Source organism: Chelonia mydas, chromosome 1 (assembly GCF_015237465.2).
Source record: "Chelonia mydas isolate rCheMyd1 chromosome 1, rCheMyd1.pri.v2, whole genome shotgun sequence".
NCBI lineage: Eukaryota > Metazoa > Chordata > Testudines > Cheloniidae > Chelonia > Chelonia mydas.
The window spans coordinates 11,412,631-11,426,398 of record NC_057849.1 but is presented as its reverse complement, the minus strand read 5'-3'; the positions used below and the strand labels follow the sequence as shown (position 1 = coordinate 11,426,398).

The 13,768-nt window shown below is 52.2% G+C and overlaps 1 protein-coding gene and 1 long non-coding RNA gene across 3 annotated transcripts in view; one reads left to right on the top strand and one right to left on the bottom strand.

The window, feature by feature from the left end:
• Positions 1-280: 280 nt before the first annotated feature.
• LOC122462758 lies at positions 281-12,985 on the bottom strand. Its single transcript, XR_006285504.1, has 3 exons — positions 12,925-12,985; positions 10,578-10,953; positions 281-514 (listed from the first exon to the last, which is right to left on the bottom strand). It is a non-coding gene; the product is annotated as an uncharacterized LOC122462758 (long non-coding RNA).
• The window catches only part of KCNE3 (potassium voltage-gated channel subfamily E regulatory subunit 3), an 18,650-nt gene continuing 16,944 nt past the window's right edge, over positions 12,063-13,768 (top strand). The window contains exon 1 of one of the 2 annotated variants that reach the window (XM_037916094.2): positions 12,063-12,181. In XM_037916094.2, the coding sequence (XP_037772022.2) occupies positions 12,065-12,181 (117 nt within the window). In that variant the 5' untranslated portion in view covers positions 12,063-12,064. The remainder of the gene's footprint in view (positions 12,182-13,768) is intronic. The other variant, XM_043527364.1, reaches the window with a different exon arrangement.

Genomic DNA, 13,768 nt, shown 5'->3' with positions numbered 1-13,768 from the left:
TGCTGTTTTTTTCACCTGTTTGAACTTCCTTGGTTTTCTACTGCTTAAATTAAGGCACGCACACATTCCTTCCATTGTTTAGAGAGACGTGGTGGGTGAGGAATACATTTTATTGGACCAACTTCTGTTTGTGAGGGAGACAAGCTCTTGAGCCACCCAGAGCTAGGGTGACCAGAAAGCAAGTGTGAAAAATCGGGACAGGGATGGGTTGGTGGGGGTAATAGGTGCCTATATAAGATAAAGCCCCAAATATTGTGACTGTCCCTATAAAATAGGGACATCTGGTCACCCTACACAGAGCTCTTCTTCAGGTCTGGGTAAGGAATTCCCAGCAGCACAGCAAAATGCGAGGCGTAACAGACTGGTTACCTGGTCAGCGCATTATAGATGGTGAGACCTTGGGGGATGATGTTTTGTTTAGTGCATTTGCTCAGGAAGTAGATGTCACTATTAAATTTTGCTTCCTTTTTCTTCATGTGGTAGCGGTTCAGAGCTGACTTCTGCCTCGGCAGGACTGTGGGGTTTGGAACATGTGTTAATAACATCACAGAGGGGAATCTTATAACTTCACATGCAAAGTTGCCACCGTATTTGACCGGGACAATACTGACCAGCAAACTCTGAGTTTTCACATGATACCTCACAAGGCATTCTTAGAACAAAGATTATTATGATAGTGTATAGGCTGTAGACACAGGGGTACGTTCTGTCACAGAGGGAAGATGCTAAGTTGTGCTGAGCAATCAAATTTAAAATGACTTCATTTGAGCTGACTGAATTCCATGTTTCATTCTATATTTTGCTTGGAATTTCAAAATGTTTTTTTTTTTTTGCATGACTTGCAGAAAGACACATCAACAACTGAGGTTTACAGAAAGTCTTTCACCCTGATCGATCCCAAAGGCTTTGCTATGCAGATGGCAGCACTGAAATGCAGCCATCTCTGGGGTGGAGGGTCAGCAGATGTTATTATTCACAGTTAGTGCTTAGAGGCCACAATCTGGGCTGGGTCTTATCATACAGGCACTGTACAAACAGAGAGAAAAGGAGAGTCCCTGCCCCAAAGAGCTCACAGTCTAACAAATGAGGTACTGTCAGGTGGATGAGGCAAAAATGGGGTTCAGTGTTGTCAAGGTTCCTTCCCCACTCTGAACTCTAGGGTACAGATGTGGGGACCTGCATGAAAACCTCCTAAGCTTACTTTTACCAGCTTAGGTTAAAACTTCCCCAAGGTACAAACTATTTTCCTTTTTCCCTTGGACTTTATTGCTGCCACCACCAAACGTCTAACCGGGTTTATTTTATTAGGAAAGAGCCCGTTTGGAAACGTCTTTCCCCCCCAAATCCTCACCAAAACCTTGCACTCCCCTTCCTGGGGAAGGTTTGATAAAAATCCTCACCAATTTGCATAGGTGACCACAGACCCAAACCCTTGGATCTTAAGAACTAATGAAAAAAGCATTCAATTTCTTAAAAGGAGAATTTTAATAGAAGAAAAAGTAAAAAAGAATCACCTCTGTAAAATCAGGATGGTAAATATCTTACAGGGTAATTAGATTCAAAACATAGAGAATCCCTCTAGGCAAAACCTTAAGTTACAAAAAGACACAAAACCAGGAATATCCATTCCATTCAGCACAGCTTGTTTCCTCAGCCATTTAAAGAAATCATAATCTAACACATATCTAGCTAGATTACTTACTAAGTTCTAAGACTCCATTCCTGTTCTGTCCCCAGCCAAAGCACCACACAGACAGACCCAGACCCTTTGTTTCTCCCCCCTCCAGGTTTGAAAGTATCTTGTCTCCTCATTGGTCATTGTGGTCAGGTGCCAGCGAGGTTATCCTAGCTTCTTAACCCTTTACAGGTGAAAGGGTTTTTCCTCTGGCCAGGAGGGATTTTAAAGGTGTTTACCCTTCCCTTTATATTTATGACAAATGTTATGCTGGGAAAAACAGGGTGACAAAACCAACAGGATGTGTGCAATGCTTCAGTGAATAACGGGCACACAGCATATTGGACAACAGTACTATAGGGTGGCGAAGTGAAACAAGGATGTAGTTTTGGCCAGTTATACCAGGGAAAACCGCTTCTCATACCAGAAGTGCCATGGGATCTTTAATGTCAAACAATGCAGCCTTAACCTTGGGCTCTTCTGAAAGCATCACCTAGTGCAGGGGTGGCCAACCTGTGGCTCCAGAGACACATGCGGCTCTTCAGAAGTTAATAGGCGGCTCCTTGTACAGGCACTGACTCTGGGGCTGGAGCTACAGCTGCCAACTTTCCAATGTGCCGGGGCTGCTCACTGCTCAACCCCTGGCTCTGCCACAGGCCCTGCCCCCACTCCACCCTCTCCCGTCCCCTCCCCTGAGCCTGCCGTGCCTTCGTTCCTCCCCCATCCCCGCCTCAGCTTCCTGCACAAAACAGCTAATCGGGAGGTGCGGGGAGGGAGGGGGAGGCGCTGATCGTCGGGGCTGCCAGTGGGCGGGAGGCGCTGGGAGCGGGGTGGGGGGGAGCTGATGAGGGGCTGCTGACGTATTACTGTGGCTCTTTGGCAATGTACATTGGTAAACTCTGGCTCCTTCTCAGGCTCAGGTTGGCCACCCCTGACCTAGTGCCAGGTGTTTCTGGCTCTTGGTCCTATGCTTAGACCACTAGCCCATACGTCTCTTGACTGTAGATTGAGTCTCTCAAAGAAAGTGGTGGAAGCCATATTGCTTGAGTCACAAATCTACAGGATAAAGCAGTGGAAAAAATCCCCCATTGGTCCTTACATCCATTTTACACCTGCGTAAATGGAGGCACTGAGAAGTCGTCCCATAGGTCATGCAGTGAAATGATGGCAGAGCCGGGACGGGAACTCACATCTCCTGATGTTCTGCCCATTCCACCAGAAGAGCAATTGGTGAGTTGTGATCAGCACCGTGGAAAACCCTGGACTTCTTTAGAAGAAACAAGAGAAGAAAGTATCTCATGGTGAGCCATGAAACTCCTCCCTCCCTTCCTCTATCAGGTGCAATTTAGAAACAGTCTACTAATAATTCTAGAGAAGGGTCACCCCTTTTAAATGATAATTAAATAATCTATGAGTAAGACTCAGTGGTTAAATGGCTAAATCACAAAAGACTAAGTAACCTTTGGAAGTGGCACCATTTCAGCTAGTAAACCAGCTCCTCCTGTTTTGATTCCCTCCATATCAGCTAACAGGCAGCTAAATCACAGCTTGGAGCCTTTCTGCCAAACACGCCAGGCTCTTTCACATCCAGATGTAAACCACTTTGCCAACTGTGCATTTGGTTCAAAGTTGCTGCAATTGCCTCTTGCATCTTGATAGGATTGGGATAGTCGTTGCACTAGCAGACCCCGGACACATGGTCTAAGGCAGCGGTTCTCAAACTAGGGTCACTGCTTGTTCAGGGAAAGCTGCTGGTGGGCCGGGCCGGTTTGTTTACCTGCCGTGTCCACAGGTTTGGCCGATCACGGCTCCCACTGACCGCGGTTTGCCGCTCCAGGCCAACGGGGGCTGCGGGAAGTGGCGCGGACCGAGGGATGTGCTGGCCGCCCTTCCTGCAGCCCTCATTGGCCAGGAGCGGCGAACCGCGGCCAGTGGGAGCCGCGATTGGCTGAACCTGTGGACGCAGCAGGTAAACAAACCGGTCTGGTGCGCCGGGGGCTTTCCCTGAACAAGCGGCGGCCCTAGTTTGAGAACCACTGGTCTATGGTACTTATATGGCCTCCATCACCACAGCAACTGAGGTCCTTACAATCTTTAATGTATTTATCCTCAGAACACCCCTGGGAGGCACGGCAATGCGGTTATGCCCATTGCACAGTGCAGATCTGAGACTCAGAGACTAAGTGTCTTGCCCAAGGTCACACAGGAAGTCTGTGGCAGGGGAGGGACTTGAGAAAGGATGTCACCCTTGGTGTCCTGGCTAAGTTCCAGTTTGTGTAGTTAATGGTCATTTGTCTCCTTATATTTTCTCTGAAGTTTCATATGGATCCAGAATTCTTCCATGTTTCCTGTTCTAAAATGTTAGGTAATGTTGCCCTGTGCTGTGAAATAACTGCCATGTTACACCCTAGAACTGGCTGCGTTTCGGTGGGGGTGGAACTGATACCTGCAGTTCACGCCATCTGGAAAGCTCTTTAGATTCTTTGAGCAAATGGGAACAATTATTCATAAACATTCCTTCCCTGATGGCTGTTGGCCAAACAGTGACAGGTCAAAATTGCATTAGTGCTTTCAGAAAGCTGAGGCCACAAACTCATTTCACCTCTGACCTCCGCCAAAATTGAAACTACTGGGCCATCTATTTCAATACGAATCTGAGAATAGAAAAACATGTGAGTGAAGAATTAAACCAAGTTGAAGGAATCTGTTGAACTATGTTGTCTCCTAATCATTTTGTTCTAAGCAAGCTGTCTTTTTCCCCCTACATCATTTTGGGATCGTGGGGGAGGAGAATTTGGTAACTTGTTTTGAATAGAAACAAAGATGAGAGCCTCTGTGTCAGGACAGGGGGAGCTGGAAGTTGGCAGGGGCGGTTGGAGGACGTCAGGCCTGATAGCTCAAATGAGTAATGCATCATCTGTCTAGTGCATGGACTTGTAAGACAAGTATTCATGGGGTAATATCAGCTGATCTATGGAAATCCCTGACCAACAGCTAACTTCTGCCTAATAACACAATAGCAATCCTGTGGCCACCCAGGATATGTGGCTGTAGATTTGTTATACTGGCAGGATTGAGTGTAGGTAAAACCCAGACATGGGAGCACACGTTTTTCCTAAAAAGAGGAGTGTGCAATGAACTAGCTAGTTTGTATAGGAACCACTGTCTTCTATGGAATGGAATTGATCAACTCTTTGTCATAGGCCCTATACTGCTAACATTAATGAAGATTCTCCTTCAGTTCAATGGAAAGGGCCTGTGCTTTCTGAGTAGGAGGATCTGAGCTCTATCACAGTTGTCACTGAGGTATCCGGATGCTCCCGGTGCCCAGCCCAGTGACATAGGCAGACATGGATTTGCTCCAGTAGAATAGAATAATTAGCCATGGGGGATCACTGTCATACCACCCCCCGCCCCAGCAATAATACATATGCATGTGCTCCCTGTCCCTACTGGGAACCACTTTCCTCTGTTGCAGCTAGTGACCATGATGCCGGAGTAAGGGGAAGTTCAGCTGTGTCCAGCTCCCAGGGGGCTAGACTCACAGCCCCCACGCTCCTCTGGCGAGAGCTAACAAGGTGGCGCTTGATGCTCCTCGTGAGCCTCGTGAGCTGAACTCTGTGCTCCCGCTCATGATTGATTAGCTTGTGCTGGGCCCTGCTTTGTTCTTTAGCCCTGGGGATGTTTGACACCCTGCTGCAACAGCCGATGGAATGGAGCCAGCACAGAGATTAGCGTGGGTAATAATTACCTACACACTAACGGAGCCGGCCCAGAAATGCTTCAAATCGGGGAAGCTGCTGCCTTTGGCCTCTGCCGTGTGCTTTCTGCGCAGCGAGCTGTGGAACCTCCAGAGGCATCGGTGGTTTGTCCCAGCTTGGAGATGAGGCCCTGCTCCAATTTGGAGTGACGGTACCTGGGGGCCGTCCTCCCCTGCCAGACAGCAGCTGCATGGGGCCGTCTATGCCCGCCCCTTGCCCTCAGGAGTAGCGGGGGGTGGTAAAGGGGTCCCCTTTCCGCCATTCCCAGAGAGGCAGGGATGCCTCCCCACCCCCAGTACTTAGCTTAGCAGATGGGGTGTATCAGCTTTGGTGGGTGGGCTGGGCCTGCCTCCCTCTTCAGCTACACACAGGTTCCGTCCACCCAGCAAACAAACCCCTGCGGGTGCGAGTCTCAGAGCCTAGCTTGACCGACTCAGGCTCACAGTGTGGGGACAGAGATAGCAGTGTAGACCCTCGAGCCTGGGCTTGAGCCCGGGCTGTGGAACCTGGCGAGGGAGGAGGGGCTCAGACCCTGATCCTGAATGTCTACACAGCTGCCTTTAGCCCCATGTGCGAGCCCCCTGAGTCAGAGTCAGTTGACCCAGGCTCTGAGACTCACTGCCATGGGCCTTTTTTTGCAGTGTGGACATTCCCACGGAGTCCTCTGTTGGAGGAGTGAGGGGGGGAGGGAATGGCAGGGCCTTCACCCCTCAGTTCCGGATGTCATTAGCAGCCATTCCAAAGACTGGAAGCTGATGGGAAACAAATTGACTAGAAATAGTGTGCACATTTTTAACAGGGAGTGTAATGAATTAATCCCTGGAGCAGCCGACCTAGGGAGGTGGGGGATTCCCCATCACTTGGACTCTTTACATAGAGCGTGGATGTGTTTTTAATAGACATGCTGGCCTGTTTTATGCAGGAGATCAAACTAGATGAGCATGATGGTCTCTTCTGGCTTTATCCGCTTTGAATTGCTGAACACCCCACTGTGATACGCAGGGCAATTCATCTCTCCGAGCTGTTGGTTCAGGCTGGCTGCAGGCTCAGGCAGACATCACTGCACTGGCTACAGTCAGGTCATGTTTTCAAGTCTGAATTTGCCACCATGCTCTGCACTTGAACACAATTGTTCCTAAGGCCTCATCTGCTCACAAAATTGCATAGGTTTAACTAAAATCGGTTTTAAAATTAAACTGCAGCAAACCCCTATGTGGACACACTTAAATCGGTTTACAACTGACTTACCTCGATCTAGCTTAAGGCAGCTCCTTACCAAATTAAGGTAAATTGATATAAATCATTTATAAACTGATTGGAATGTACCACACAGGGATTTGTACCAGTTAAAATAAACCCATTACAAAACAATGACACAGCTCCCCAAGGGTTAAATGTGCTCATTTGCCTTTATTTTCTGTACCTTAGACCAGTGGTTCTCAAACTAGGGCCACTGCTTGTTCAGGGAAAGCCGCTGGCGGGCCGGGCTGGTTTGTTTACCGGCCGTGTCCGCAGGTTCGGCCGATAGTGGCTCTCACTGGCTGCGGTTCGCCGCTCCAGGCCAATGGGGGCTGCAGGAAGGGTGTCCAGCACATCCCTCGGCCCGCACCATTTCCCACAGTCCCCGTTGGCCTGGAGCGGTGAACCACGGCCAGTGGGAGCCGTGATCGGCCGAACCTGCCGACGCGGCAGGTAAACAAACTGGCCTGGCCCACCAGGGGCTTTCCCTGAACAAGCGGTGGCCCTAGTTTGAGAACCACTGCCATAGATGACACATATCCCCTTAAGGAAAGCATAACAACACTTCTATATCAGCTGCCATCCAAAGATCTCAAAGATCCTGGATATATTAAGCCACGCAATACCCCTATCAGCTAGTTGTTATTACCAACTTTTACAAGGGGGGAAACTGAGGCACGAAGCTGCTAAGTGACACTGAGGAGGTGGATGGGCAGACCCTGAATAGAATTCAGAACTCCTGATTCCCAGCCCGGTGCTGTAACCAGAAGTCCATTCCTCATCCCTATGTTTAATAATAATCATGTTTTAAAACGGGTGTTTAATAGCAGACCAGTTTTATACCTAAGGGCAAAGGTGCATTCAGGGACTCTGTATGGCACATGTAGGTCAATGGTAGCTTGTAGTGTTACCAGTTGAGTTCCCATCTCCAGGGATACCTATGTAAGCAGGGGCTGAATGAGTTCTCCCCTGACAACGAGCTGGGAGGGGGAGAGATTTTAGGAGCAAACTGTATTTACATAAACATATCTGCTCTGCCAAGATATCCAGCAGATAGAGGGGTGTTGCTCAAAGTGATCCACTTTGGCTGGTGTTGGGTTACAAATCACTTTAGTACTGAAAGCAGGGGTAGGGAGATGTAGTTATCAATGTTGCTGTATGAACAAAGGGGAGCAGAACTGTGCTTAACCTGTCCCTAATGAGGGGGTCACCCTCAGCTGAAAGGACCTCATTAAGCCAGGGTGTCAAATGCCAGCTGTCCCAGCCATAAAATGTGGACTCTCCCCAATGGTTCCTGGTCTGGTTTAACCTGGTCCTCTCTGCTGTTCAAAGATATAGCTAAATAGGTTCCATTAAGAGCCTTTGTTATTCTAAATGCTTAAATGAGAGCTGAGATCACTTGTGGTGGGGCGGTGTTTCTGCCCAGCCTGCAAAAAGCCGAAAATCACTAGGAGCTGACAACCACTAAGAGACTGACCTGCAGAGGTCACAGCAGAGAGGCAGGTGGCAGCAAAAGGTAACTGACAGTCAGCCGGTGGGAGTGGCGAGCAGTCAGCCGGTGGGAGTGGCGAACAAGCAGCTGGCGGGGCGGCCAGTGGAGAGAAACCGCAACTGGTGGGGTTGCCAGCCAGAGCAAGTGCTCAGATGGCAGAGAAAGCAAGGTGCCTTCTTCCCCGGGCCGGAGGTGAACTCACACAAATTCACCTCTGAACCCTGGGTCCTCACTGACCAAAGACAATCACTGTGAGTGGGGTATGGTGATGGAACAGAGAGGGGCACAGAAAAGGAACTTTTGGTTGTAGAACTCAAGAACACGAGGCGTAAGGCTCTGCCCCACTCACTCTGGAGTGGGTGTCCTGCTCACAGTTTTATGTTTATGAATCCTGCTTGCAACATTTCCCCTAATTAATGTCGGGTGACTTCCCGCCTTTCATTAAAAGTTTCTTTTCTACACTCAGACTCTGTGCTTGCAAGCTGGGAAGTATTGTCTCTCAGAGGTGCCCAGGGAGTGGTGGGTAATTTTCCCAGGTTATTGGATGGGGGCTCGAGCTGGTTCTGTGTTGCATTGTTGAAAAGGAACCCCTAGGTATTGAACCTGGCCCAGGTTGCTGCCGGCTCCACCTGGCAGAAGGGTTACACCTTGTCTGAAGTGTAACTCGGGTATATCTCTTGGGTTTGTCTATTAATAAGCTAGGGTACACAGAAATCAGACTGAATTTGGATTACAGTCATGCCACAAAGCACAAATAACATGGTGCAGACTGTTCCACTGAAGTTGATGGGAGTTTTGACCTTGATTTCAATGGGAGCGGGAGTGGACCCACATGTTGTTCTCTTCCTTTGCCTGAAGCCAGGATTGTGAAATGCTGGTTTCTCCAGTAAGAGATTAAATAATGGTGCTCTCAGACATCTCCTCTCAAATTCCAGACAGTTATGCGTGCCAACACTTATGTGCACAGAACTTCCTATGCAACGTCCTGGATACCCCGGCCCGCAAGCTTTACCAGGGTAGCAGCAGTCCTTGCTCACAGCAAACTGAAGTCAATTGGGATCACTGGGGTGCAGGCCTGCAGCATCAAGTTCCAAGTGCACATGGGAAAAACCCTGATACCCATGTGCACAAAGCCTGTAGTGGGAAGGAGGGGGACTGTGTCTATTTATTTTGGTCTATAAAACCCAGCTAATGGAAAGGCTCTTCCCAAGCTGGGGGAAAGGTTACAAGATTCCTTATTCAAAGTAACTATAACATTACATTAAAGGTCTAGAAAACATGACCTATGAGGGAAGATTGAAAAAATTGGGTTTGTTTAGTCTGGAGAAGAGAAGACTGAGAGGGGACATGATAACAGTTTTCAAGTACATAAAAGATTGTTAGAAGGAGGGAGAAAAAATGTTCTTAACGTCTGAGGACAGGACAAGAAGCAAATGGGCTTAAATTGCAGCAAGGGCGGTTTATATTGGACATTAGGAAAAACTTCCTAACTGTCAGAGTGGTTAAGCTCTGGAATAAATTGCCTAGGGAGGTTGTGGAATCTCCATCATTGGGGATTTTTAAGAGCAGTTTGGACAAAAACCTGTCATGGATGGTCCTTAGTCTTGCCTTGAGTGCAGGGGACTGGACCTGATGACCTCTCAAGGTCCTTCCAGTTCTATGATTCTATGATTAAATAGCTTAGATCCAATGCCACTGTCCCCCATAACCATCCTTAGGTCCAGTCCCCAATGTAATTCCCCCATGAGCCTTGCAGTGCAGCCCATCAGCCCGAGCAGAGCAGGGTAGGAAGCATTTTCCAAAGGTGAGGGGCCCTCCTGAAGAATGCTCAAGGGCCTCACTTATCTAGGCCCCCAGCAGCAGCCCCAAGTCTAAGAACACCTGTAAATTGCTAACCTCTTTCACATATTGTGGCCAGTCACCAACAGTTGGCAGAGCTGATCAAATTCCAGTCAGTTCTTCTAGCTACGTCCCCCACCCTGAGACTACCTCTGTCTGGTCCTGACTGAGCCTCACCCAATGAGACCTCACGCCAACCCCAGTCTCCAGTAGGCAGCAGGTAGCCAGGCCTCTCCACCAGTGGTATCATCCATAATGGAGCTACACGGATAGCTCCACACACAGCAGATAGCATGACTCATATCTCCTTGCTAATCCACTTAGTATACACATACTGCATGACCGCACAGTATCCTTCGAAAGAGAGCCCTTGGCTTAGATAATCAATTGCCCTTGTTCACCATCTGGATCCTTCTGTATTAAAAGGAGTGAAGCCACTGCCGAGCTGAATCACCTCTTCCTGCTACGGACCACACACCCTTGCCAACCACCCCTCATCACTCATCACAGCAAAGGCACCCAAGAGATAGAACGGAATCAGCTGGGACAAAGCTTCTGATACCGCACTCACCACCGTCGTAGCTGAGCGGCTTCCGTAGCGGATTAAGCAAAGCGACTAGCATCTGGCATGTGTTGTATGTTCTCTCATCCTCTTTGTGGGAATGCTCACCAGCCAACACCACCAGTGCAGGTTGGCTCCTGCACCCAGCTCTCAACCCAGATGGACAGGGGTTAAGGAGATCTGTGGAGCGTGGAACAAGCCCCGTGACCAGTAGGGGCAGGCTGCTGGGCCCCTGCCCCTGCTCTCTGGGGATCACGCTTCCCAGGGCTGCCAGCTGCCGTTGTGCACAAAGGGCTCATTTAATTCCATGAACCAAGAGTGACTGGTGTCACAGACCGCTCCAGGCCAAAGGGTGCCAAAGCTGGAGCCAGCAGCAAGGGGTCATCTGGCATGGAGAAGAGGAAGAGGAAAGACTGAGAGTACAGAAGAGGGAAGTGCTGGGCCAGCCCTTTCAGCTCCTCCTGACTTCCCCGAGACTTTTGCATCCGCCCTAGTGACAACTCTGGCCAAGCAGGGGGTGGGGCTGGGGGCATATGACAGGGAGCCAGGACGGCAGGCCTGGGGGATGTGGCAGGGAGCCAGGAACTAATTACCTGGGGGCCTTGGCAGGGAGCCGGGACCCTGTACCCAGGGATATGGCAGGGAGCCAGGGACCCAGGCCCCGGGGATGTGGCAGGGAGCTGGGACTTCAGGCCCTGGGCACGTGCCAGAGAGCCGGGATCCCAGGCCCCGGGGATGTGGCAGGGAGCTGGGACCTCAGGCCCCGGGGACGTGGCAGGGAGCTGGGATCCCAGGCCCCGGGGACGTGGCAGGGAGCTGGGACTTCAGGCCCTGGGGACGTGCCAGAGAGCCGGGATCCCAGGCCCCGGGGACGTGGCAGGGAGCCGGGATCCCAGGCCCCGGGGACGTGGCAGGGAGCTGGGACCTCAGGCCCCGGGGACGTGGCAGAGAGCTGGGATCCCAGGCCCCGGGGACGTGGCAGGGAGCTGGGATCTCAGGCCCCGGGGACGTGGCAGGGAGCCGGGATCCCAGGCCCTGGGGACGTGGCAGGGAGCCGGGATCCCAGGCCCTGGGGACGTGGCAGAGAGCCGGGATCCCAGGCCCTGGGGACGTGGCAGGGAGCCGGGACCCTGTATCTGGGGACGTGGCAGGGAGCCAGGACTCCAGGCCTGGGGCACATGGCAGGGAGCCGGGACCCTGTACCCAGGGACGTGGCAGGGGGCTGGGACCCATGGCCTCGGGGCTGCTGGCATATGGCAGGGAGCCGGCACCCCTCACGTAGGGGGACATGGCCAGGAGCCAGCGGGGCCCGGGGTGTGTGGGGTGCCCCTTGGGCTGAGGTACCGGAGGGGGCAGGGGCTCGGTGCCAGAGGCTGGAGGGGCAGGGACACGGATCGGGGAGAGGACCCCGTGCCCCGAGCTGGGGCAGAGGCGCCCCCCGGCGGCAGTGTGGGGCAGCGGTAGCAGGTGGCCCTGCCCCGGGACGGGCGGTGCCGATGGCTGCAGCCGGGGGACGATGCGCTCCCCTCCCAGCCGCGGCGGGCGGGGCTGGGACCGGGGCAGCGGCCCCCACGTGCGGCAGCCACAGCCGGCCTGCGGGGAGCGAGCGGCGGGTGAGTGCGGGGCGGGCGGGCGGCCAGGGACGGGCTGGGGCAGGCGCTGCGCGGAGCCACGGTCCGGGGGCTCGAGAGGTGCCGCAGGATCCCCGGGTGGGGTCTTCCCCAGGAGCTCCCGAAGCCCCTCCCGGGAGACCCCCCCCCGTCCCGAATTCCCCCCAGGGAGTCCCCGTCCCCTGCCCTGGGGACCCCTGACCCCTCCCCCGCCCCCCGGGAGCCGCCCTGCCCCGGGGACCCCCCGATCCCCCAGGGCTCCCCCTTCCCCTGCCCCCCCCTCCGGAGCCTCCATCCACTGCCTCAGGGACCCCCAACCCACCCAGGGAACCCCCAAACCCCCATTCATCTTCCCCAGGGAGCCCCTATCTGGTGTCCCAGGGGATACTTGACTCTCCCTCCTTCCCTAGGGGATCCCCTTTCCTCCCCCCCCCCCACACACACACTGTACCAGGAGACCCCTGACCCTCCCCCTGCACTTTCCCTATGGAGCTCCTATCCCCTGTCCCAGGGGACCCTCCAAACCCCCTGCACATTCCCCCAAAGATCCCTTACCACCTGTCTTCAGACCTCACCTACTACCTACTTCTTGACCCAGGGTCCCTCACCTATCCCCCTCACCCCTGTCCCCAAATCCCTCCCACCCCGCTTCCCCATGCCCCAGCCCCCTGTCCTTTTGCTGCAGGAGGCGCTGGGGGGCTCAGGGAGAACCAAACTGCTCAGGGGACTCCCGGGGTGACACATACCTGGCGTGTGTGAGCTGGGGGAAGGGGGATTTGTCCTAATTGAGACGTTCTGGCCCTGGGCGTGTTGTGGAGAGTGCCTTTGCTTTGGAACTGGGTGATACAAAGCCCGAGTGGGTGTGGGTGACGCGGATGCTGGGGTGAGGAGCGTATCCTAACAAAAGCACCTTTTCAGGCGCTTAACTTCTTCGCAGAAAGTTTTAACCTTTGGGCTAAAAATATTGTCATCCTTGTTGGCTCCCGAAATCTGAACATCCTCTCAAGAGAGCTTGGCAAAGCCTTGTTAACCAGCCTTATAGTAGCTGGGCGAGAGGAGGCATTTCTACACTGAAGACTTTTCTTAGGGTAGAGGTAACTGTAGGTGTGCAGGCACGGCGGAGTTTGAAGGGGGGAATTGGTTGAATAATTATTAGTTGTTACTTGAAAGTCCTGTCTAGAGTGCATGCGGCACTGCCCTCTACTGGATGGAGTGAGCACCACTCAACTGGGTCATAAACATTATGATGCTAATAGCTAATGGAGATTCTCCCTTAAGATCTCTCGGGGCAGGGGCTGTTTTGTTCTGTGTTTCTACAGGGCCTAGCACAATGAGGTCCTGGCCCATGACTAGAGCTCCTGGGCGCTACCATATACAAATAATAATAAAAAATGGTGTGGGCTAATGCTTTGGGAGCAGGAGGATCTGGGCTGTCACATGTCACAGTGAAGTTCTAAGTAGCCGTGGCGTGGGCATTAGGAAATCCTAGGTGCCTATGGTTTTGTTACAGGAGACTGGAAATACTTTATTGGGCATATGTAACTTGAACCAACGTGGGCCAATCGGGTGAGTTAGATAGGACCTTCAGTA